The 23,852-nt window shown below is 54.7% G+C and overlaps 3 protein-coding genes across 4 annotated transcripts; 1 reads left to right on the top strand and 2 right to left on the bottom strand.

The window, feature by feature from the left end:
- Positions 1–503: 503 nt before the first annotated feature.
- wdr18 (WD repeat domain 18) lies at positions 504–10,282 on the bottom strand. The gene is made up of 10 exons (XM_068743705.1): positions 10,073–10,282; positions 9,474–9,584; positions 9,141–9,274; positions 8,358–8,499; positions 7,661–7,804; positions 5,472–5,536; positions 5,275–5,399; positions 1,698–1,858; positions 1,360–1,428; positions 504–648 (listed from the first exon to the last, which is right to left on the bottom strand). The coding sequence occupies exons 1-10, from the start codon at positions 10,280–10,282 to the stop codon at positions 520–522; spliced, it is 1,290 nt and encodes a 429-aa protein (XP_068599806.1). The 3' UTR covers positions 504–519.
- A 634-nt stretch (positions 10,283–10,916) lies between these two features.
- LOC137899907 (ELAV-like protein 1) lies at positions 10,917–15,577 on the bottom strand. The gene is made up of 8 exons (XM_068743958.1): positions 15,441–15,577; positions 15,013–15,066; positions 14,877–14,939; positions 13,848–14,010; positions 12,704–12,807; positions 12,085–12,238; positions 11,782–12,007; positions 10,917–11,695 (listed from the first exon to the last, which is right to left on the bottom strand). The coding sequence occupies exons 2-8, from the start codon at positions 15,046–15,048 to the stop codon at positions 11,377–11,379; spliced, it is 1,065 nt and encodes a 354-aa protein (XP_068600059.1). The 5' UTR covers positions 15,049–15,066; positions 15,441–15,577; the 3' UTR covers positions 10,917–11,376.
- Positions 15,578–15,778: 201 nt separating this feature from the next.
- On the top strand, positions 15,779–21,006 carry stx6 (syntaxin 6). Of its 2 annotated transcripts, none has more exons than XM_068743259.1 (8): positions 15,779–16,056; positions 16,673–16,842; positions 18,424–18,518; positions 18,599–18,664; positions 19,037–19,165; positions 19,238–19,344; positions 19,424–19,518; positions 19,714–21,006. In XM_068743259.1, exons 1-8 carry the CDS (start codon positions 16,022–16,024, stop codon positions 19,788–19,790), a joined length of 774 nt encoding a protein of 257 aa, XP_068599360.1. In that variant the 5' UTR covers positions 15,779–16,021; the 3' UTR covers positions 19,791–21,006. The 2 variants fall into 2 exon arrangements, with proteins under 2 accessions (XP_068599360.1, XP_068599361.1); XM_068743260.1 differs by having other exon boundaries at positions 15,780–16,056; positions 18,599–18,658.
- Positions 21,007–23,852: the final 2,846 nt, after the last annotated feature.

The following is a 23,852-nucleotide window of genomic DNA, read 5'->3' on the forward strand; positions in this document are numbered from 1 at the left end:
GTGCGTGTACTAGTGTGTGTGTGTGTGTGCGTGTACTAGTGTGTGTGTGTGTGTGCATGTACTAGTGTCTGTGTGTGTGTGCGTGTACTAGTGTGTGTGTGTGTGTGCGTGTACTAGTGTGTGTGTGTGTGTGTACGAGTGTCTGTGTGTGTGTGCGTGTACTAGTGTGTGTGTGTGTGGTGTACGAGTGTCTGTGTGTGTGTGCGTGTACTAGTGTGTGTGTGTGTGTGTACTAGTGTGTGTGTGTGTGTGCGTGTACGAGTGTCTGTGTGTGTGTGCGTGTACTAGTGTGTGTGTGTGTGCGTGTACGAGTGTCTGTGTGTGTGTGCGTGTACTAGTGTGTGTGTGTGTGTGTGTGTGTGTGCGTGTACTAGTGTGTGTGTGTGTGTGTACTAGTGTGTGTGTGTGTGTGCGTGTACGAGTGTCTGTGTGTGTGTGCGTGTACTAGTGTGTGTGTGTGTGCGTGTACGAGTGTCTGTGTGTGTGTGCGTGTACTAGTGTGTGTGTGTGTGTGTGCGTTCATGTGGGCTTGGTGACCAGCTGGCTGCAGAACTCGTAAAGGTCCTCGTTGACTTTCTTCATCGTCTGAACTTCCTCTTCGAGTTCAGCGACTCGAACCTTCGTGTTCTCGCCGTCGCCAAACACCGACTGCAACACAACAACCAACAACGGAGGCGTAAACAACAACAAAGGAGGCGTAAACAACAACAAAGGAGGCGTAAACAACAACAAAGGCGGCGTAAACAACAACAAAGGAGGCATAAACAACAACAAAGGAGGCGTAAACAACAACAAAGGAGGTGTAAACAACAACAAAGGAGGCGTAAACAACAACAAAGGAGGCGTAAACAACAACAAAGGCGGCGTAAACAACAACAAAGGAGGCATAAACAACAACAAAGGAGGCATAAACAACAAAGGAGGCGTAAACAACAAAGGAGGCGTAAACAACAACAAAGGAGGCGTAAACAACAACAACGGAGGCGTCCCAGTCTGGGCCCCTCGGATCCGTCTCTTCTCGCTCGTCGTCCTCTGCAGGTAAACTCATGCATTATTCATGAGGAGCGCCGCCTTCAAAGAGCTGCTGCCTCAGTCAGAAACCGCGGCGCTGCCGTTACTCTGGATCGCTGCAACGCTTCTCAAACATCAGGAAGTGATGTCACAGCGTCAGGCTTCAATGAACCGTCCACCGTCCCGTCCGCGTTGACTGGACGACCCCCCGGGACACCGATGAGGACAGCAGGAGTGTCTCTGCTAACGCTAATCGTCCTGCTGTCTACCTGGAGGACGGCGCCGGCGTTTAGATCCTAACAGAAAACATGCTGGTCGGGCTGGTGGTGAAGCCCCGCCCCCTCTCACCTTGTCAGTCACAGCGTTCATCAAAGAGCTCAGCCTTTCACATTTCTGCAGGTACGTTTCCTCTTCCTCCTAAAAAAAGGAAGACAACTTCAGAAATAAAAGTCTTTTATTTTGATAAGGGTTTAAAGAAACATTGGGCTGGCGTGCCAATAAAGGTTTCACTCATTTGCATGAAGTAAAGCCCCGCCCACTTCCTTTCTCCACATATACACACATTAAATATTGTTTACAGCCGGTGTCCATTAAAAGGGTGTGAATTAGCCGTTAGCTGCTGCTGCTAGCGGCTAACAGCGTTTTGACAGGTGTAAGGATCTGAGACACGCCCCTGCTCGCCTCACCTGTGTGTAGAGGCCGAGCCGAACACACGCCTCCGACTCGCCGCCGTCGGCCTCGGAGGCGTGCAGGTGTCGGCTGAAGCGTGGCAGAGGGGCGGCGGGGCGGCTGTCCGGCAGGAACATGTTCGCCGGAGCCGGCATGATGACGGCGTTCGTCACCGGACCTGGACACAGACAGGAAGGTCATGTGACCACAGCGTTTAGAGCTAGCCCCGCCCCTCTGAACAGACAGGAAGGTCATGTGACCACAGCGTTTAGAGCCAGCCCCGCCCCTCTGGACACAGACAGGAAGGTCATGTGACCACAGCGTTTAGAGCTAGCCCCGCCCCTCTGAACAGACAGGAAGGTCATGTGACCACAGCGTTTAGAGCTAGCCCCGCCCCTCTGAACAGACAGGAAGGTCATGTGACCACAGCGTTTAGAGCTAGCCCCGCCCCTCTGAACACAGACAGGAAGGTCACGTGACCACAGCGTTTAGAGCTAGCCCCGCCCCTCTGAACACAGACAGGAAGGTCAGGTGACCACAGCGTTTAGAGCTAGCCCCGCCCCTCTGAACAGACAGGAAGGTCATGTGACCACAGCGTTTAGAGCCAGCCCCGCCCCTCTGGACACAGACAGGAAGGTCATGTGACCACAGCGTTTAGAGCCAGCCCCGCCCCTCTGGACACAGACAGGAAGGTCATGTGACCACAGCGTTTAGAGCTAGCCCCGCCCCTCTGAACACAGACAGGAAGGTCATGTGACCACAGCGTTTAGAGCTAGCCCCGCCCCTCTGAACAGACAGGAAGGTCATGTGACCACAGCGTTTAGAGCTAGCCCCGCCCCTCTGAACACAGACAGGAAGGTCATGTGACCACAGCGTTTAGAGCCAGCCCCGCCCCTCTGAACAGACAGGAAGGTCATGTGACCACAGCGTTTAGAGCCAGCCCCGCCCCTCTGGACACAGACAGGAAGGTCATGTGACCACAGCGTTTAGAGCTAGCCCCGCCCCTCTGAACACAGACAGGAAGGTCATGTGACCACAGCGTTTAGAGCCAGCCCCGCCCCTCTGAACAGACAGGAAGGTCATGTGACCACAGCGTTTAGAGCTAGCCCCGCCCCTCTGAACAGACAGGAAGGTCATGTGACCACAGCGTTTAGAGCCAGCCCCGCCCCTCTGAATTAGAACATGCCCCCAAACGGTCCAACAAGTCTTTAAATCCTTTCAAACAGAATAGAGCGACGTTTGATCAATAATCACAACTGACCCAATCAGCTGTGACGACTGAACTGATTGATCGATGCAGAATCAGGCGAGCGCAGTAAAACCTCATCTGATTGGTTGTTTCTGAGGTCTGTGCCAGACAGGAAATCTGCACAGCTGCACACAAACCGACCAATCAGCCGCCGGCTGAGCGGCGACGGCCACTGAATGAGGATGAGGATGGAGCCCGGAGGCAGCGAAGAGCACATCAAAGCGAGGAAGAACTCCTCCCATCGTAGCTTGAGCTAACCTCAAAGGCTCGGCAGAGACAGACAGAGAGACAGGGACAGACAGACAGAGACAGAGAGACAAAGATAGAGACGGAGAGAGAGAGAGAGAGACAGAGACAAAGATAGACAGATTTATTATCCAATATGATCGGCGTCCAATAGAAACAGACGTCTCCACTATATAAATAAAGTTTTAGGGCGTGTCCACCGAGCTCCGTGGAAACAGCTCCACCCAGGAAACGCTCTCTGTTGTTTTTCTGGCTTTCAGGACGTTGTAAATCATAACTGAAGGCTACTGTCCCACCGCGGAGGACACGCCATCCGAGACGGAGGACGGAGGTTGTTGTGGTAACAGATACCGTCTAATTATCTCCCGCTCAATTACAAATATCGATCGCTCCCTTGGCTCCGGCTGCTAGAATTACACTAATGGTCCAAATGTGGTCCAACATGGAGACATAACTCAGGCTGAGACGCTGCCAGCGCACTGCAGATACCAGAGGACACGCCCCCACCCAGGGACGACGCGTTAAGATACCAGAGGACACGCCCCCACCCAGGGACGACGCGTTAACATACCAGAGGACACGCCCCCACCCAGGGACGACGCGTTAAGATACCAGAGGACACGCCCCCACCCAGGGACGACGCGTTAACATACCAGAGGACACGCCCCCACCCAGGGACGACGCGTTAAGATACCAGAGGACACGCCCCCACCCAGGGACGACGCGTTAACATACCAGAGGACACGCCCCCACCCAGGGACGACGCGTTAACATACCAGAGGACACGCCCCCACCCAGGGACGACGCGTTAAGATACCAGAGGACACGCCCCCACCCAGGGACGACGCGTTAACATACCAGAGGACACGCCCCCACCCAGGGACGACGCGTTAACATACCAGAGGACACGCCCCCACCCAGGGACGACGCGTTAACATACCAGAGGACACGCCCCCACCCAGGGACGACGCGTTAACATACCAGAGGACACGCCCCCACCCAGGGACGACGCGTTAACATACCAGAGGACACGCCCCCACCCAGGGACGACGCGTTAACATACCAGAGGACACGCCCCCACCCAGGGACGACGCGTTAACATACCAGAGGACACGCCCCCACCCAGGGACGACGCGTTAACATACCAGAGGACACGCCCCCACCCAGGGACGACGCGTTAACATACCAGAGGACACGCCCCCACCCAGGGACGACGCGTTAACATACCAGAGGACACGCCCCCACCCAGGGACGATGCGTTAACATACCAGAGGACACGCCCCCACCCAGGGACGACGCGTTAACATACCAGAGGACACGCCCCCACCCAGGGACGACGCGTTAACATACCAGAGGACACGCCCCCACCCAGGGACGACGCGTTAACATACCAGAGGACACGCCCCCACCCAGGGACGACGCGTTAACATACCAGAGGACACGCCCCCACCCAGGGACGACGCGTTAACATACCAGAGGACACGCCCCCACCCAGGGACGACGCGTTAACATACCAGAGGACACGCCCCCACCCAGGGACGACGCGTTAACATACCAGAGGACACGCCCCCACCCAGGGACGACGCGTTAACATACCAGAGGACACGCCCCCACCCAGGGACGACGCGTTAACATACCAGAGGACACGCCCCCACCCAGGGACGACGCGTTAACATACCAGAGGACACGCCCCCACCCAGGGACGACGCGTTAACATACCAGAGGACACGCCCCCACCCAGGGACGCCGCGTTAAGATACCAGAGGGCACGCCCCCACCCAGGGACGATGCGTTAACATACCAGAGGACACGCCCCCACCCAGGGACGATGCGTTAACATACCAGAGGACACGCCCCCACCCAGGGACGACGCGTTAACATACCAGAGGACACGCCCCCACCCAGGGACGACGCGTTAACATACCAGAGGACACGCCCCCATCCCGGGACGATGCGTCCATGAAATATTTAAATCTCTTCCGTTTGCTCCTCAGAGAAATCACCATGGAGATCTGCCAGCTTGCTGCTGTCCTCCGTCTGCATAGGGGGGGGGGCGTGTCACAGAAAGCTCAATGTCATGGCGACTGGGCGTGGTCTACCTTTGTGGGCGAGGCAGCGGATGCTCTGTTTGCTCTGGATGTCCCAGAGTCGGGCCGACTCGTCGTGTGACCCAGAGAGGAGGAGCGTCCCGTCCATGGACACAGAAAGACACGTCACCAGGTTCCTGCAGGAGACATCCAGGCTGAGCTCAGGTCACGCCGCACGCTGCTGATCAATCAACACCTGGACGACTCACCTGTGTCCTCTGAACACCTGGTTCCCGTCGCCGTCTGACTGGAAGCATTTGTCCCGACTGAGACTCTAAAATATAACATTCAAACAATGAATCTTTATCGACACCTCCTTTAACATCAAGCCAGTTTTCTTTATTGACTCGGGCATCGTTAATGCTTTGATCAATTCCTTTAATTACACCAATCAGGAATCAGCTCCATCAGGTGTCCAATCAGACGCGGCGCTTGGCAGGAAGAGCTTCTGAACACAACCGATTATAATCGGTATAATCAATAACGAGGTTGATTGTTGGCGACTGACGGCGCCCCACACGCGGCGAGGTCTACGCTGGAGCGGTTTTCTGGGTCACGGTGGGATTCTGGACCGGTTCTGTCTGTTCCAAGAGCTCAGCTTCATCTCAGCTCAGTGAAATCAGTTTAACGATGACGGACCGATCCGACTCTTCATCACGGGGTGACAGGAGGCTGGCGTTAGCTGTAGGCTAGGTCAGAGTGAGGCTAGGTTAGCAGGATGCTACATCAGAGTGAGGCTAGGTCAGGTAGAGGCTACACCAGAGTGAGGCTAGGTTAGCAGGATGCTACATCAGAGTGAGGCTAGGTCAGGTAGAGGCTACACCAGAGTGAGGCTAGGTTAGCTGGAGGCTACACCAGAGTGAGGCTAGGTTAGCTGGAGGCTACATCAGAGTGAGGCTAGGTTAGCTGGAGGCTACATCAGAGTGAGGCTAGGTTAGCTGGAGGCTACATCAGAGTTAAGCTAGGTTAGCTGGAGGCTACATCAGAGTGAGGCTAGGTTAGCTGGAGGCTACATCAGAGCGAGGCTAGGTTAGCTGGAGGCTACACCAGAGTGAGGCTCGGTTAGCTGGAGGCTACATCAGAGTGAGGCTAGGTTAGCTGGAGGCTACATCAGAGTGAGGCTAGGTTAGCTGGAGGCTACATCAGAGTGAGGCTAGGTTAGCCGGAGGCTACATCAGAGTGAGGCTAGGTTAGCTGGAGGCTACATCAGAGTTAAGCTAGGTTAGCTGGAGGCTACATCAGAGTGAGGCTAGGTTAGCCGGAGGCTACATCAGAGTGAGGCTAGGTTAGCTGGAGGCTACATCAGAGTGAGGCTAGGTTAGCTGGAGGCTACATCAGAGTGAGGCTAGGTTAGCTGGAGGCTACATCAGAGTGAGGCTCGGCTAGCTGGAGGCTACACCAGAGTGAGGCTCGGTTAGCTGGAGGCTACACCAGAGTGAGGCTAGGTTAGCTGGAGGCTACATCAGAGTGAGGCTAGGTTAGCTGGAGGCTACATCAGAGTTAAGCTAGGTTAGCTGGAGGCTACATCAGAGTGAGGCTAGGTTAGCTGGAGGCTACACCAGAGTGAGGCTCGGTTAGCTGGAGGCTACATCAGAGTGAGGCTAGGTTAGCTGGAGGCTACATCAGAGTGAGGCTAGGTTAGCTGGAGGCTACATCAGAGTGAGGCTAGGTTAGCCGGAGGCTACATCAGAGTGAGGCTAGGTTAGCTGGAGGCTACATCAGAGTTAAGCTAGGTTAGCTGGAGGCTACATCAGAGTGAGGCTAGGTTAGCCGGAGGCTACATCAGAGTGAGGCTAGGTTAGCTGGAGGCTACATCAGAGTGAGGCTAGGTTAGCTGGAGGCTACATCAGAGTGAGGCTAGGTTAGCTGGAGGCTACACCAGAGTGAGGCTCGGTTAGCTGGAGGCTACACCAGAGTGAGGCTCGGTTAGCTGGAGGCTACATCAGAGTGAGGCTAGGTTAGCTGGAGGCTACATCAGAGTGAGGCTAGGTTAGCCGGAGGCTACATCAGAGTGAGGCTAGGTTAGCTGGAGGCTACATCAGAGTGAGGCTAGGTTAGCTGGAGGCTACATCAGAGTGAGGCTCGGTTAGCTGGAGGCTACATCAGAGTGAGGCTAGGTTAGCTGGAGGCTACATCAGAGTGAGGCTAGGTTAGCTGGAGGCTACATCAGAGTGAGGCTAGGTTAGCTGTCTCTGCTTGGGTTTAGATGTTGGCCCAGCAGCGTGCTAGCACGAATAAACGCCGTCTCAAACGCCATCTCAGAAAGCAGTGATTAGCCAAACTGTTGCCATGGAAATGTAAAAACATCGTCATTCCTGGGGTACATGTACAACCGGAGAGAGAAAGGCTGCAGCTCCAGAATGTTGCCATGGAAACAGAGGAAGAGGAAGAGCCTCACCTGGCTGCACAGCGACACCTGAAAGATGTTTCCGTCGCTGCCTCCACAGAACAGGAAGTACTCGCAGGGGTCCATCGTCACGGACATGACCTCCACGTCCAAGAGGACGGACAGGAGCAGCTCACCCGAGGACAGCTCCCACACCTGGGCAGGGGGCGGGGCATACGGCTTTTTACTCCAGCGCTATCGCTAACGTTCTTGTTCCTCAGCTCGTGTTCAGCGCCGCCCGGTCGTCCGCTATGATGTCACAACGAGGCAGCGCGCCACTGGTGGGAGGGGCTCAGCGATGTGGCACCGCATGATTGGACCATAGGGGAGTCACTGATCTTTGAGGTGAGATCGCCATGACGACCTCCGGACCCGAGGGGAGCCCAGGATCAACCCGGAGCACCAGACTGGATCTGTTAATAGAACCAAAGGACACGCCCCCTTTATGTCCCGCGGGGTGACCAGCCCCCCCCCCCCCCCCCCCCCACAACCGCAGGCTCTGGGAGGATGACAACACTTCCTGTCCAGCGAGGCGGGGACTAGAACGCCTTGGGGGGGCGTGTCATTCAGTGCCGACCGGCTTCAAGGTGAGACGCCACTGCCCCCGGTGTTCGGACTCCAGTACTACATGCACGCCTTCTCTGCTGCGGGCGTGCTCGTCTGAAGGGACCCGGCAGCTGCACCTGTGCAGGTGTCTCACCTGTCTTACCTTGACAGTCTGGTCCAAGGAGGCAGTGGCCACTCTGGCTTGAATTCCCATCAGGCCACAGTGCAGGTCTGTGATTGGCAGAGAATGGCGAGCAAGGACGTGACGCGGCTCAGGGGTGTGGCCTGAATCCACCTGGATCACACTGAAAGGTACATAAACAGGAAACGAGGAAAACGTCACGAACCTTAAGGCCCGAGTCCAGTCACGTGAAGCTCATTAATATTCATGAGCATGTTTGAGCTCGATGACATCATCCCAAATAAAATGAACATTTCCTCAGAACGATTGATCCACCGGATCACGATTGAGTTCAATCAGTCTGATACGTTGAGGAAGATGAAGCCAGTTGGGATGGATCCAGTTCTGGATCCAGTTCTGGATCCATCCCAACTGGCTGCTGCGTTTCCACTGCGACGGTCAGACCGGTTCTGATATTGATCAGAAATGATCGGATGATCAATGAAATCGACAATCTGCTGTAAACGAACCAATAAGCTCGGGAGATTCCACAGATCTGATCCCTTCACTCGGGCGTACCTGCCGGAGCTAGAGCTCCACCTGGTGGACCCGGGCCATCATTACAGACGAACAGAACCCGGTCCAGAGGAAGACGTCCCAACGATGAAGGGTGGAGCCGCTCAGGTATCAGGTACCGTGCATTTCTACCTCCGGACTAAAAACAGAACCGGAAGGATTCTGGCGTGGACCCAGCGACACCGTTAGCGGTTCCAGCTGGGCGGTGAAGAAAGAGAGGAGGAAGAGGACGAGGAAGAGCCGAGTTACCTGGACAAACTCCACACCTGAGCCAGGTTGTCTTTTCCTCCAGAGACAAAATGGCTGCCGTCATCTGTGAACTGGAGACAGGTAACGTCCTGGTAGTGACGGCTGAGGACACACAGCAGCTTACCTGTGGACACCTGAGCCAATCACAGGACAGATGCATGTGTGAGCCAATCAGAGCGGGAGAACGCCTGCAGTAAATGAACGTGAACGAGCAGAAATATGGAAATAAAAAACGCGTCAGCAGATTCACTCCGACTATTGATCATCAGGAATCACGTTCCTCCGTTTGAGCTGATCGATCGTCGTCGTTTGCGAGGCAGAAGAAGAACGCACCTCCCACAGGTAAACGGCCTCAGCGACGGCGGCGGCCAGGAAGTGTCCATTCGGCGAGGCGGTCAGACAGGTGACCACACCCGGACACACGATCTTCTGCTGCAGCTGATCCTGGACCAGCAGAAACACAGAAACACAATCAATAACGGCGGGATGGCTGATCCATCTAGAACCTTTGGTGCTGATCCAGATCACCGTGTGGATCCTGATCTAAGAACAATCTAGAACCTTTGGTTCTGATCCAGATCACCGTGTGGATCCTGATCTAAGAACAATCTAGAACCTTTGGTGCTGATCCAGATCACCGTGTGGATCCTGATCTAAGAACAATCTAGAACCTTTGGTGCTGATCCAGATCACCGTGTGGATCCTGATCTAAGAACAATCTAGAACCTTTGGTGCTGATCCAGATCACCGTGTGGATCCTGATCTAAGAACAATCTAGAACCTTTGGTTCTGATCCAGATCACCGTGTGGATCCTGATCTAAGAACAATCTAGAACCTTTGGTTCTGATCTGTGAGGGTTCCATTTAATTTTAGTCGTCCGACTTGGCTTGTCTGGGGCATCGCACACGCACACGCACACGCACACGCGCACCTTCCTCTGGATCTCCCACACGTTGATGAAGTTCTTGCCCAGCTGCGCGGACAGCAGGTACTGGCCGGCCAGGACGCTCAGGGTCCGGGCGGCGCTGCTGCCCCCCCGGTAGGACAGCAGGCTGGAGCCGCTGTGCAGCTCGAACACGGTGCAGTTCCACAGCTGGGAGCCGGAGTCGCTGCTCACGATCACCTCCAACGGAGCCGCCATGTTGGCTCGACGGAGCGCACGCGGGAAGCAGGCGGGCGGCGCCGGAACGTCATTTCCGGGTCTCTAATTGGTCTCCTCAAAGCTCAGTCGAGTTCATTTAAACACAAACGAGTATTTATAAACTAACTATAATTATACTCATATTTTGTCTTGGATTAAAGTGTTCCGAGTGATTCGCGTTTTGCCGCACGTTGATGACGTCATCAAAACAAGCCGTTGAGGAGCTCCGTAAATGATACTAAAACAAATAAATAATCCCCAGGCAAAAAGATTGAACACATTTATGTCAGAATTTAACCTTTCCCATACCCCTTGCTTGTAACCTTTGTTGTATTTTCCTGTATATTTTATTTTTATTTATTTTCCTTCTCATCCTTTCCTTTCTTTTGCACATTTCATTTGGATCTGGTTTAGTGTTTGTATATGCCTCACTGTTGGATTTACTTATATGTGATTTATGAAGACGTGAATGTTTGATGTAATGTCGAAGGGCGACATCTATGCTGTGAGTTAAGTTAATAAAGTTTGAAAAAAAAAAAAACGCGTCGCGTCGATGCAGTTTTAATGACGTAGCAGCCGGTTTGTCACGAAACAGGTGATTTAAGATCAGAGAAATATAAAATAAACCGCGTAGAAGTTTTCAGCCTTTTTTTAATTAAAACACTTCATCACAAGCGGCAGCTATTCAATAAACCAATCAGGACACACAACCGGCTTACCGACGTCAGGTGATGGTGACGTTTCTAAAAATCTAATTATAGCGTTTTTACAATCTAGCCCCGCCTCCTGTGTGCTTATTGGTGGAGACAGCCGTCAGTCACCTGACCGGGCAGCAGAAGCGCCTTGAAACCGAGAAATGCTGTTTTCATGGTCACGACTTCAGCAAGCGAAAATATTTCTACAGAAAAAACAGCTTCACTATTGATAAACAATATTATGTTATTGATGATGTGAAGACGTGCAGCTGATTGGACGCCGAACCAGGAAGCTGTCTGAAGGAACCGAGCATGCTGGGAGAAAGAACAAAGCAGAATCCGAAACACCTGGTCTCAGCCGACAGCTACTTCCTCTTCCTCTCTTCCTCCTCTTCCTCCTCACTTGTGTCCCTTGCTGGTCTTGAAGGACACCTGCAGGACTTTGTCTCCCAGCCGGTAGCCGTTCAGGCTGTGGATCGCCATGGCGGCCTCCTCGTAGTTGGTCATGGTCACGAAGCCGAAGCCTTTGCACTTGTTGGAGTTGAAATCTCGGATCACTTTCACGTTGACGACGGCGCCGAACGGGCCGAACATCTGCCACAGGATGGCCTCGTCGGCGTCCTGGCCCAGGTTGTAGATGAAGATGCACCAGCCGCTGGACGAGTTCCCCGAGGTGGTCGTGCCGCCGCCCATGTGGTCGACGCTCATTGGAGAAAACCTAGACCCAAACAGGAAGTAGGATACCATCAGGGAGCGGCCTTCCTGTGACATCACTGCGATCATGTGACCGGCAGCCGAGCGCACCTGAACCGCTGCGCCTGGTGGTGCACCGGGCCGCCGAAGCGCCGGGACTGGCCGTGGTACACCTGGGACATCATCTGGGGGCTCCTGGTCTGGTTTGGGTTGGTGGCGAACTTGACTGTGATTGGCTCGGCGCTGCCCGGAGGGGCGTGTCCATTCAGGTGTTTGACGGCATCTTCAGCCTCATTCCTTTTATCAAAACGGATGAAGGCCACGCCCCGTGACAGACCTGGCCAATCAGGATTAAAGCTGAGGTCTCTCTGGCCGACGGGGCGGCGACATCGGGCGAGGGGTCACATGTCCTACCTGAAGCCTGGTCCACCAGCACCCGGGAGTTGATGATGTGTCCGAAGCGTGAGAACATGTCCTCCAGGTCCTGCTGGCCCATCGTCCTCGGCAACCCGCTGATGTACAGATTAGCGTCTTTGATCGTGTCCGAACTCGGCCTGGCAAACGAAACCTGCAGAACGCAACCGGGACGGGTCACACTGTTGTCATGACAACCAGCAGCAACTAAAATGAATGATAAACACTAAGCAGAAACAAAAGTGACAGTCTTAAAAAAAATAATGTTTAAATGTTTAAAGCTTTAACGAAAAAAACGAACACAAGATCCAGTTATCCAGAATTGTACCAAATCAAATATAAAGAAAAACAAAATAAAGGCATCCAAACAGGAAACAGGAGTATTTGATGAAAATAAAAGCTCGGCACGGTGTCACACTGAACAGATTCGGTGTCGACATGTGTCGATGTTAAATAATTTACCAAGTCAGGAAAAAAATGACAGCAGAGTAAAAAAGAAATAAAAAAAAACCCTTCATCCATCGAGAGTTTGTGTAACACAGCGCCCTCTACTGTCCAGGGGACACAACACATCTATGAGGTGAGACAGGAAAATCAAAGAGCACCTTTTGCACATTACCTTGATAGTTTTAGACTGTAGCCTCAGGCCATTGAGGGTACTGATAGCCCTCTCTGCATCACTAGCGTTAACAAAGTTAACAAAGCCGTAACCTAAACTGTGGCCTAGAGAAACACAAAGGAAAACAACAAAATAAAATAACCAAACTGTCGCCGTCCGGTCTGCGTGAGGCGGCGAGATCAGCTTCACGTTTCAGAACCCCAGGAAACGTCAGGAAACGTTCGGTCAGAGCGAGAGGATCGCCCGCCGCTCAGGCGACCAATCACAACCCACTCTGAGCAAACGGTAGCCCGTTTAACACAGAGGCCCCTCCCTCCGCCGCCTTTCTTTTTACACAAATCAAACAGCAGCCGCCGTTATCCTCTGCTCAGACCCCCCCGCCGTTCCTTCTTCTTTGAGCCGGCGGCTAACGGCTACGGGCTGCTAGCACGTCCCGGTCCTCGAGGCTGTGTAAAAGGGGCTACCCAGAGCAGAGCAGAGTGACACATCCTCTTCACTTCAGGATCTTCACACACTCATTTTAACAACAAAGACATTTTCAAAGCCTGAAAAATAAAATAAAAAAATGGTGAAAACAGCATTTGAAAACATTTATACATCCTTAAGACAGTTAAAATATGAAAAATAAACTCAGATCTCGACTCGTCGTACTCGGCTGACTGGGGGGGCGTGGCCATCGGCAGGGAGGGCTGTGAGATACGACAAATCCTGCGACGCGGATCCGTGACTATCCGTCTGTAGAAACTAAGACGCTTCATCTCGACAGGTAAAGGTGCGTCTTTCACAAAACACTTCAGGACAGACGTCCCGATTACGGCGCCGCGCCGGATCCGCTGGAGGAGCTGGACCGCTAGCCCCGGGACCCGACCCCGGGACCCGACCCCGGGCCAGAGCGGGCGTGTCTCACCGACCCGCTCTAGAAAGGCCGCTCGGCGTTTGCTCGTATCGCACAACCCGGCCTGGAAACACACGACAGATCAATGAAAGCAAACGACGAGCCGATCGAAGAACGTTACAGAAGTCCAGAAAAGAATCTAAAAGAAAACAGCAAAAACACGGAAAGGAACGTTCACCTGAGCCGCACGCCAAAGCAACAAAGCCACGCCGGTGGGGGGGGTACGCGCAGCACGGGGGGCGGAGTTACCTGCCACTTTGTCCCTGATGAGCTTGGCCGACTCCACGTCCCCCACCGTGGAGAACAGGCTGCGCAGCTCGTCCTGGCTCATGCTCTGCGGCAGGTAGTTGATGATCAGGTTCGTCCGGCTGTCGTCCTCCATCATCTGCTCAAAGCCGTTATCAAAGAGGTCCTGGGGACGCGCACGCACACGCGCACACAGACACACACACGCACGCACACGCACGCACACGCACGCACACACACACACACAGACGCACGCAGACACACACACGCACACACACACAGACGCACGCACACACAGGCACGCACACACACACAGACACACACACACAGACACACACACGCACGCGCACGCACACACGCACGCACACGCACACACACACAGACACACACACACACACAGACACACACACAGACGCACGCACACACACACAGGCACACGCACGCACAGGCACGCACATACACACACAGGCACGCACACGCACACAGACACACACACACACACACACGCACACAGACACACACACACAGGCACACACACGCACGCACACACACACACAGGCACGCACACGCACACAGACACACACACACACACACACACGCACACAGACACACACACAGACACACACACACACACACACACACACACAGACGCACGCACACACACATAGGCACACACACGCACACACACGCACACACACACACAAGCACACAGACACACACACGCACACACACACAGGCACACACACACAAGCACACAGACACACACACGCACACACAGACGCACGCACACACACGCACACACACACGCACGCACACACACACGCACATCAAGCTCTGTGCACGGGCCTGGAGGACGCCGTCGGCGTTCCATAAGGTGATGATGATGATGATGATGATGATGATGATGATCAGACTGCAGTCACCGATACTAAACCGTTCATATCTGCCGTATTGATCTGTTAGCTTTAGCCACGTTGATTTCAGTTACATCATGAATCACAGCGCATCAGCCAATCGGAGGCCGGCGTTCACCTTTCCAGGAGCTCCTTTGGCGTGTTGACCGTCTCTGACGTCATTCTGGGACGTCTCACACACCTGAGACACACAGGTACGTCAGAAAGAAACCGGTGAACACACAGCTGCCTGATCAGGTCATTGATCAACTCACCTTCAGATACCTGATGTTTCCTCTCCTCACTGCCATGGCAACGACTCACTATGTCTGAAACAAACCAGCTGGAGGTTATTGATCATCATTGATCAGTCGGTATTCACTCACCGCTTTAATCCATGGTAAAGGATAAACCACGTGATCAATTCAAGCATGCACTCCTGGCTGTAACTGTGACCGGATACAAGTAATCAATTTGGAATGATATATGGCAAACAATCAATTCAGGACGTCGTGCTAAATAATCAATAATCAATATCCGGGTATAAAGCGGAATAATGCCGGTGATTGAGGCTGCAGCGAACAAGCCACGCATTTGCTCCACATGTTAGCATCGCGACGCACAAAGAGGCCCTGTGGCTAGCGGCGGCTAGCGGCGGCTAATGATCGGAGCTAACGACGCTAGCATACGTGGTCTTTCTTACCTGTAACCGTAACTGACAGAAATGAACTCTGTTATCGATTCCCGTAAGTTTACCGAGCGAATGAACCGGCGGTAAACCGGAGAGTGAGCTGCAGCGTTAGCGTTAGCTTTAGCTTTAGGGTGTTAGCCGATCGCCGCGCCACACGAAAGCGGTAAATCACGCTTGGTGCGCTGTGTAGAGCAAAGTCTCGCGAGACTTGTTGTTCTTCTTCTCTTCGTTTCTTCTTCTGCTTTGTTTTGTTTCGTGCTTAGTTTCTAATTAGTATTCTCAAACGTGATATGATTACATTAACACCACATTCTTATTTCACGGACTGGCGCGGGTTTAATTTATATTTTTTAGCACACTGCGGTGAATTTTCCGCATCGACTGCTTTCTTTTCTCTTCGGTGTTGTTCGGAACCGAGCCAGCGTGACGTCACGGCTCGTTTCCGCTGCGGAAGCCGTCGCTGCTTGTCAACAAAGCGGAGCTCGCAGCATCCTGATGGAGATCAGCGCCGTCTGATCAGCCCAAAGCGCGAGTTGCGTTAACGGATCCGGAGCGTGATGGAGCCTCGCTGGATGTGAACCGGAACCGCCAACATGTCCATGGAAGACCCCTTCTTCGTCGTTAAGGGGTCAGACTATTTACGTCGTGCTAAATAGGCTAGTGCTAACAAAGGCCGCTAGCTGATGGCTAGACGGTAATTCAACAGGCACCCTGCCATGCTAATGTTAGCTAACAAGGCTTGTTTGTGTGCAGATGCACAGTTAGCATAGCGCTAGACTGCTAGCAGGCCGCACCGCCATGATTTTACACTCGAGCGTCAGACCGTTTAAGGTTTTAGGTTTACTGCTCAGTCCGAATCAGACGGAGGCTCCGCCCCAATCGCGGCTTGTTTTCCACAAACATAAACGAGTCTCAACAGTTCCCGACAGGGGAAATAAACGTGAACATTTTATAAAGCTTAACCACAACCGAAAACTAAAAATGTTCGCGTCAAACACGGTGGAATTCTTTTGTTACGTTCGCAAACAGCTTCTAGGTGCATTACCGCCACCTGGTGGTGGTAGGACTGCATTACCAGTCAAAGTAAAAATAAAGTACAGTCCGTATTTATGGCCATTAATAAATGTCACACAAGTTAATGCAGTAAGTCTTCCATTTCGCGTTAAATGTTAGTTGGGCTGATCGTCTCCAGGTTTATTACGAACGTTTTACAGGAAACCTAAATGTTGTCTTGTTGGTCACAGTGAAGTGCAGAAGGCAGTGAACGCAGCTCAAAGCCTCCATCACAGATGGAGAGAGCTCCTGCTGCAGGGGGGCGGAGCCTCAAAGGAGGAAATGGACTGGACGACCAATGAGCTGAGGAACAGCCTGCGCTCCATCGAATGGGACCTGGAGGACCTCGATGAGACCATCGATATCCTTCCAGAAGGGGGCCGCGTGTCTCTCGTGCGTCTGACCAGAAGGGGGCCGCGTGTCTCTAGTGCGTCTGACCGGAAGGGGGCCGCGTGTCTCTCGTGCGTCTGACCAGAAGGGGGCCGCGTGTCTCTCGTGCGTCTGACCAGAAGGGGGCCGCGTGTCTCTCGTGCGTCTGACCAGAAGGGGGCCGCGTGTCTCTAGTGCGTCTGACCAGAAGGGGGCCGCGTGTCTCTCGTGCGTCTGACCAGAAGGGGGCCGCGTGTCTCTAGTGCGTCTGACCAGAAGGGGGCCGCGTGTCTCTCGTGCGTCTGACCAGAAGGGGGCCGCGTGTCTCTCGTGCGTCTGACCAGAAGGGGGCCGCGTGTCTCTCGTGCGTCTGACCAGAAGGGGGCGCGTGTCTCTAGTGCGTCTGACCAGAAGGGGGCGCGTGTCTCTAGTGCGTCTGACCAGAAGGGGGCGCGTGTCTCTCGTGCGTCTGACCAGAAGGGGGCGCGTGTCTCTCGTGCGTCTGACCAGAAGGGGGGCGCGTGTCTCTCGTGCGTCTGACCAGAAGGGGGGCGCGTGTCTCTAGTGCGTCTGACCAGAAGGGGGCCGCGTGTCTCTCGTGCGTCTGACCAGAAGGGGGCCGCGTGTCTCTCGTGCGTCTGACCAGAAGGGGGCCGCGTGTCTCTCGTGCGTCTGACCAGAAGGGGGCGCGTGTCTCTAGTGCGTCTGACCAGAAGGGGGCCGCGTGTCTCTCGTGCGTCTGACCAGAAGGGGGCCGCGTGTCTCTCGTGCGTCTGACCAGAAGGGGGCCGCGTGTCTCTCGTGCGTCTGACCAGAAGGGGGCCGCGTGTCTCTAGTGCGTCTGACCAGAAGGGGGCGCGTGTCTCTAGTGCGTCTGACCAGAAGGGGGCGCGTGTCTCTCGTGCGTCTGACCAGAAGGGGGCGCGTGTCTCTCGTGCGTCTGACCAGAAGGGGGCCGCGTGTCTCTCGTGCGTCTGACCAGAAGGGGGCGCGTGTCTCTAGTGCGTCTGACCAGAAGGGGGCGCGTGTCTCTAGTGCGTCTGACCAGAAGGGGGCGCGTGTCTCTCGTGCGTCTGACCAGAAGGGGGCGCGTGTCTCTCGTGCGTCTGACCAGAAGGGGGCCGCGTGTCTCTCGTGCGTCTGACCAGAAGGGGGCCGCGTGTCTCTAGTGCGTCTGACCAGAAGGGGGCCGCGTGTCTCTAGTGCGTCTGACCAGAAGGGGGCCGCGTGTCTCTAGTGCGTCTGACCAGAAGGGGGCCGCGTGTCTCTCGTGCGTCTGACCAGAAGGGGGCGCGTGTCTCTCGTGCGTCTGACCAGAAGGGGGCCGCGTGTCTCTCGTGCGTCTGACCAGAAGGGGGCCGCGTGTCTCTCGTGCGTCTGACCAGAAGGGGGCGCGTGTCTCTCGTGCGTCTGACCAGAAGGGGGCCGCGTGTCTCTCGTGCGTCTGACCAGAAGGGGGCCGCGTGTCTCTCGTGCGTCTGACCACAAGGGGGCGCGTGTCTCTCGTGCGTCTGACCAGAAGGGGGCGCGTGTCTCCGGCGTGATTAACGAACTTCCTTAACGGTCAGCGAACGCATCGTTGAGTCCAACCCCAAGAAGTTCAACCTGGACGCAGCTGAGCTGTCCAAGAGGAAGGCCTTCATCACCGGCACCAGGCACGCCGTCAAGGTACGGGTCGCCCTCGTCCTCTGATTGGCTGACGGGGAGCTGATCCGATTGGTTGCTGACTCACTCAGTGTTTCACTCAGGAAATGAAGGAGCAGATGTCGAGTCCAACTGCTGCCTCGGCGGAAAGGAAGAACAAGCAGGTGAAGGTGTGTGACTGTGTGTGTGTGTGACTGTGTGTGTGTGTGTGTGTGTGTGCGTGCATGAGACCCTTGAGTCCAGCAGCAGTTTTGGACTCGGAGGTTGGTGGACTCTGCAAGCGTCTCTGGACGTCCCTGGATGTCCCAGGACTGTCCCTGGACCATCCCTGGACGTCCCTGGACATCCCTGGATGTCCCTGGGTGTCCCTGGATGTCCCTGGGTGTCCCTGGATGTCCCTGGACGTCCCTGGGTGTCCCTGGATGTCCCTGGATGTCCCTGGGTGTCCCTGGATGTCCCTGGACGTCCCTGGGTGTCCCTGGACTGTCGGGCTCTGGATCTAGAGCTGCTGTTGAATGAGAACTTTGTGTTCTGGCCTTCAGGCTCTGCTCGGTGAGCGCGGCGCTCAGTTCCCGATCTGGCAGCCCGGTTCTGATAAATACAGCCGACTGGACCGCCAGCTGCAGAACGCCAGTTCTCAGTTTATAGAGGAGCAGCAGGTCCAGCAGCAGGTAGGTAACACCTGAGCAGCGACGCATCCAATCAGGGAGCAGGCTGGTGACGTGTGACCGCGTTCGGGTCAGCTGATCGCAGAGCAGCAGGACGAGCAGCTGGAACTGGTCTCGGGGACAATCGGAGTCCTGAAGAACATGTCGGAGAGGATCGGCGTGGAGCTGGACGAGCAGGCGGTGTAAGACCCGATGCTACCCAGAAGCCACTGCAGCAGGGGGGGGGCTGCTTCCTTATCGTCTGTCCCGTTCTTCCTGCAGGATGCTGGACGACTTCGGGCATGAGGTGGACAACACTCAGTCCAGGCTGGACAACGTCATGAAGAAACTGGCCAAAGTGTCCCACATGACCAGCGGTAACTAGCGCTAGCGTCTCTCTCCACCTCCTCGTGGTCGTTAGCTGGTAGCGTAGCGTAGCATTAGCGTAGCATTAGTAGTTGAAACAACAGGACAGCAATGACGCTAATGCTAATGCTACTGTCCCGTCCCCTTGTCCCCTGACGAGTACGAGTTCTGGTTGACTGTCATCCGGGTCGGTTCTGTTTCTGCAGACCGGCGTCAGTGGTGTGCTATCGGCGTGCTGCTTGCTACCCTCGGGGTCATCCTCCTCCTCTTCGTCATCCTCTGATCTCAGTCCCGGGTCTGCTGGACGTTCAGTCCCGGGTCTGCTGGACGTTCAGTCCCGGGTCTGCTGGACGCTCAGTCCCGGGTCTGCGGCGCTCTACCTGACTCTCCTCGACGCCATCAACCCGTCGTGACTCGAGGGCACCCAGCTGGACTCTTCTGGACTCTTCTGGACTCTTCTGGACTCTACTGGACTGTCCCCCCCCCCCCCCCCCCTGAAAAGACACCTCGGCTCTCTGAGTGATCGACTTTAATCTTTGAGGGCTCCGGAAAATGCTTCAAGGGTTTGTTTTATTAAAAGGGCTCAAAACATCCAGATTAACTCCAGTTTAACTCTAGATTAACTCCGGTTTAACTCCAGATTAACTCCCGTTTAACTTTGGTTTAGCTCCAGATTAACTCCAGTTTAACTCTAGTTTAACTCTTGATTAACTCCAGTTTAACTTTAGTTTAACTCCAGTTTAACTCTAGATTAACTCCAGTTTAACTTTGGTTTAGCTCCAGATTAACTCCAGTTTAACTCTAGTTTAACTCCAGTTTAACTCCAGTTTAACTCTAGTTTAACTCCAGTTTAACTCTAGTTTAACTCTTGATTAACTCCAGTTTAACTCCAGATTAACTCCCGTTTAACTTTAGTTTAACTCCAGATTAACTCCAGTTTAACTCTAGTTTAACTCCAGTTTAACTCCAGATTAACTCCAGTTTAACTCTAGTTTAACTCCAGTTTAACTCCAGTTTAACTCTAGTTTAACTCCAGATTAACTCCAGTTTAACTTTAGAACACTAAAAGGTCCCGTTTCTGTTTACAGTTTTTATTTCATGGACTGATTATAATTTTTACTTCGTTTTTTCTGCTGCTGACTCACACTTCCTGCTGCTCCTCCACAATAAAAGCCCGTCTTTGGAACCCCCCACGTAGAGGACTGATGAAAACGAGGAATTAAAAGTATCTGATCAATTCTGACATGTTTTGTTCAGCCGAGTAGGAAGCAGCCAATCACGTCGGTCGAAGGCGTAGAACTACTTCCTGTTACTTTCGCAGTAAAATACACCCACGGTGTTTCTGAGCCGAGAGTAATGCTCATCCTGATGCTCGTTCCAGAACAACGGTCGTAGACGGTATTGACCTCTGAACTCCTGATCGTCTTTTGTCCACATCTGACTGAAATATTTGTGTCTGCAGGTGAATTTGATTTCAATAAACAGAGTCTGATCTCTGACGAGTTCTCATCCCAGAATAATCCCAGTCATGTGATCGGATTATAACTGGGATTAAATGTTGCAGGTGCAGCCAGGTAAACCTGACAGGAGAGCAAAGGTCCGTCTGCTGGGTGGGCGGGGTCACAGCGGTCTACCTGGGCTCTAAACCAGTTCTGGACGCCGTCATGGCGGCGCCCTCCGGGTCAGGGGTTGGGTCACCTGACCCGGGCTGAGGCCGGCCACCGTGGTCCCGTTCACCTCCACGTACACCCCTAGAGTACACGAGTACGCGTTAGCAGCAGCAGTACTGCAGTAGTACACAACCTGCTGATGATGAATCCAAACGTCGGGTTCTCGGCTCGACTGATCTCCAGCAGGAACGTTCCGTCAGAACGAGCCTCCAGAACCGGGACAGCCCGAGACACCGCGGGGGACGTCGGCTGTGATTGGTCGCATCGTGTCCACAGCTGATTGGCTGGTCTCAGATTCTCTGGCGGCTTACTGGTCAGCTGGTTGGTCCCTCGACAACTTCTTCAGCTGTTCAACCGGCGCCCCCTGCTGGACAGACGGGAAAGACATGGGTTCCAGGAGCCGAAGGTTGCCCCCTGCTGGACAGTGAAAACATGGTCTCACCGCACTGAGGGACTGGACAGAGAGAGTTTTCAATAGTCCGGTGGACTTCCTGGGACATGAGGGGGCGGGTTCAGGTGCGTCGGAGGGGAGGGGCCTTGAGCTAAGGCGGTCGAGGCTGCCGGTTCGAGTCCTGCTCAGTCTGACGGAGGAGAAGAGACGCCGCAGAGAGAGACGAAGCGATTCATCTCTTACGAAGCTGAAACGGAAAGTTGGGTTCAAAAACAGTGTGAAGATTTGAACGTGCACGATGAGCGCACGTGTGATGAAACGTGTAACGTGCACGGCGAGCCATGGGGGGGGGGGGGATTCATGACAGTAATATATTTCTTTATTCCGGATGTGTGAGCGATTCCAGACTCGGGCTGTGATTGGTCTAAACTCACCGTTCAGGAAGTGAAGCGTTGTCATGTTGAATCTCTGCTCTGATTGGCTGCCTGACCTGTCCATTGCTGCTGCTGTCTGAGGTGGGAGGGGCGTGGTTCTCAGCTGTGAACCAATGAGAGGACGAGAGCTCTGACCTCCATCCCGTTATTATTCTGCATGTATTTAAATGTGCTCACCTGAGGAGGAGGAGGAGGAGGAGGAGGAGGAGGAGGAGCAGGTCCTCCCGAGCTCCAGGTCTCCCTCCTCGACACAGGGCCCCCCCTCCTTCAGCGCTGCCCCACATCGGAGCCCCCCAGGCTCCTTCTGGTTCCGGTCCTGGTTTTTCACTACCTTTGTGCTACCAAGCCTTTTGTTCTGTGACATCATCAGTGATGAGGAAGTGGGAGTGGCTAGTTGGTCCGGGGCGTAAGGATTGATTGGCAGGTCGGTGGGCGGAGCTTGAGGGAGGATCACTTGGTTTCTATTGCGGTCCCCCCGGCTGGCCGTCCTCCTCACACTCGGATCGTTGCCCCCGTCTTCGCTTCCTTCAGCGGGTGGGACAGAGCCGATGTACGTCTCTCTGATTGGCTCGGTCCACAGGTGGAGGTGGGGCCTGTATAAACCCCGTCCCCGGAGGTTTGTGATGTCTCTGCTTCCGAAAACCGTCCCACGGGAGTCTTCTCCTCCTCTCACTACCTGTCCGTCAACACACCTGCCCCCCTGCTTGAACAGGTTCACGTCTGGTTTGGAGACCAGGACACCTGTCCCTCGTTGTCCAGCCCATCTCCTCTGGCGCTCCAGGTAGCGAGACTCCACCTCCGTCTCTGTCTCGTCTTCAAATCGCAGGCGGCGAGTCGGCGACGCCGCTGGAGGGTGACGCCCCGTCGATGTGGCAGCTGATTCGCCGCTGGGCAGGTAACCCAGGTGTCCCGATAAAGAGGACACAATGTCCGACCTCACCTGGACGGCAGGATGCAGCCTGACCCCCGACCTGTGAGTGAAGCACGGTTAGACGATGCACACAGCAGGCCTTCAAGAGGGTCCAGGGTTAGGGTTAGGGTGAAGGACGGAGACGTAGGACGGAGACGCAGGACGGAGACCCAGGACGGAGACGTAGGACGGAGACCCAGGACGGAGACCCAGGACGGAGACCCAGGACGGAGACCCAGGACGGAGACGTAGGACGGAGACCCAGGACGGAGACCCAGGACGGAGACCCAGGACGGAGACCCAGGACGGAGACGTAGGACGGAGACGCAGTACGGAGACCCAGACCCAGACCCAAACCCAGGACCCAGACCCAGACCCAGGACCCACACCCAGACCCAGGACCCAGACCCAGGACCCAGACCCCAGACCCAGGACCCAGACCCAGGACCCAGACCCAGACCCAGGACCCAGACCCAGACCCAGGACCCAGACCCAGGACCAGACCCAGACCCAGGACCCAGACCCAGACCCAGACCCAGACCCAGGACCCAGGACCCAGACCCAGACCCAGACCCAGGACCCAGACCCAGGACCCAGACCCAGGACCCAGACCCAGGACCCAGACCCAGGACCCAGACCCAGACCCAGACCCAGGACCCAGGACCCAGACCCAGACCCAGACCCAGGACCCAGGACCCAGACCCAGGACCCAGACCCAGACCCAGGACCCAGACCCAGACCCAGACCCAGACCCAGACCCAGGACCCAGACCCAGACCCAGACCCAGACCCAGGACCCAGACCCTGTTACTCACAGCTTGTGGTCGGCTCTAAGAGGAACGCAGCGACGCTTCATACAAGCACCGTCCTCACAACGCTGCCGCCACGGCAACCGGGATGGCACGAAGAGGCTGACACACACACACACACACACACACACA

This window comes from Brachionichthys hirsutus, chromosome 9 (assembly GCF_040956055.1).
Source record: "Brachionichthys hirsutus isolate HB-005 chromosome 9, CSIRO-AGI_Bhir_v1, whole genome shotgun sequence".
Classification (NCBI taxonomy): Eukaryota; Metazoa; Chordata; class Actinopteri; order Lophiiformes; family Brachionichthyidae; genus Brachionichthys; species Brachionichthys hirsutus.

Coding starts and splice junctions, on each gene's coding strand:
- LOC137899907 (XM_068743958.1), bottom strand. CDS start 15,048: ATGGCAGTGAGGAGAGGAAACATCAGGTATCTGAAG. Junction 12,808..13,847: donor CATCAGGGACAAAGTGGCAG/GTAACTCCGCCC, acceptor GTGTTTCTCTAG/GCCACAGTTTAGGTTACGGC. Junction 12,239..12,703: donor TACAGTCTAAAACTATCAAG/GTAATGTGCAAA, acceptor TGCGTTCTGCAG/GTTTCGTTTGCCAGGCCGAG.
- wdr18 (XM_068743705.1), bottom strand. CDS start 10,282: ATGGCGGCTCCGTTGGAGGTGATCGTGAGCAGCGACTCCGGCTCCCAG. Junction 9,275..9,473: donor AGGCCGTTTACCTGTGGGAG/GTGCGTTCTTCT, acceptor TGATTGGCTCAG/GTGTCCACAGGTAAGCTGCT. Junction 5,537..7,660: donor AGGTGTCGCTGTGCAGCCAG/GTGAGGCTCTTC, acceptor GTTATATTTTAG/AGTCTCAGTCGGGACAAATG.
- stx6 (XM_068743259.1), top strand. CDS start 16,022: ATGTCCATGGAAGACCCCTTCTTCGTCGTTAAGGG. Junction 18,519..18,598: donor GCACCAGGCACGCCGTCAAG/GTACGGGTCGCC, acceptor TGTTTCACTCAG/GAAATGAAGGAGCAGATGTC. Junction 19,166..19,237: donor AGCAGCAGGTCCAGCAGCAG/GTAGGTAACACC, acceptor CGTTCGGGTCAG/CTGATCGCAGAGCAGCAGGA.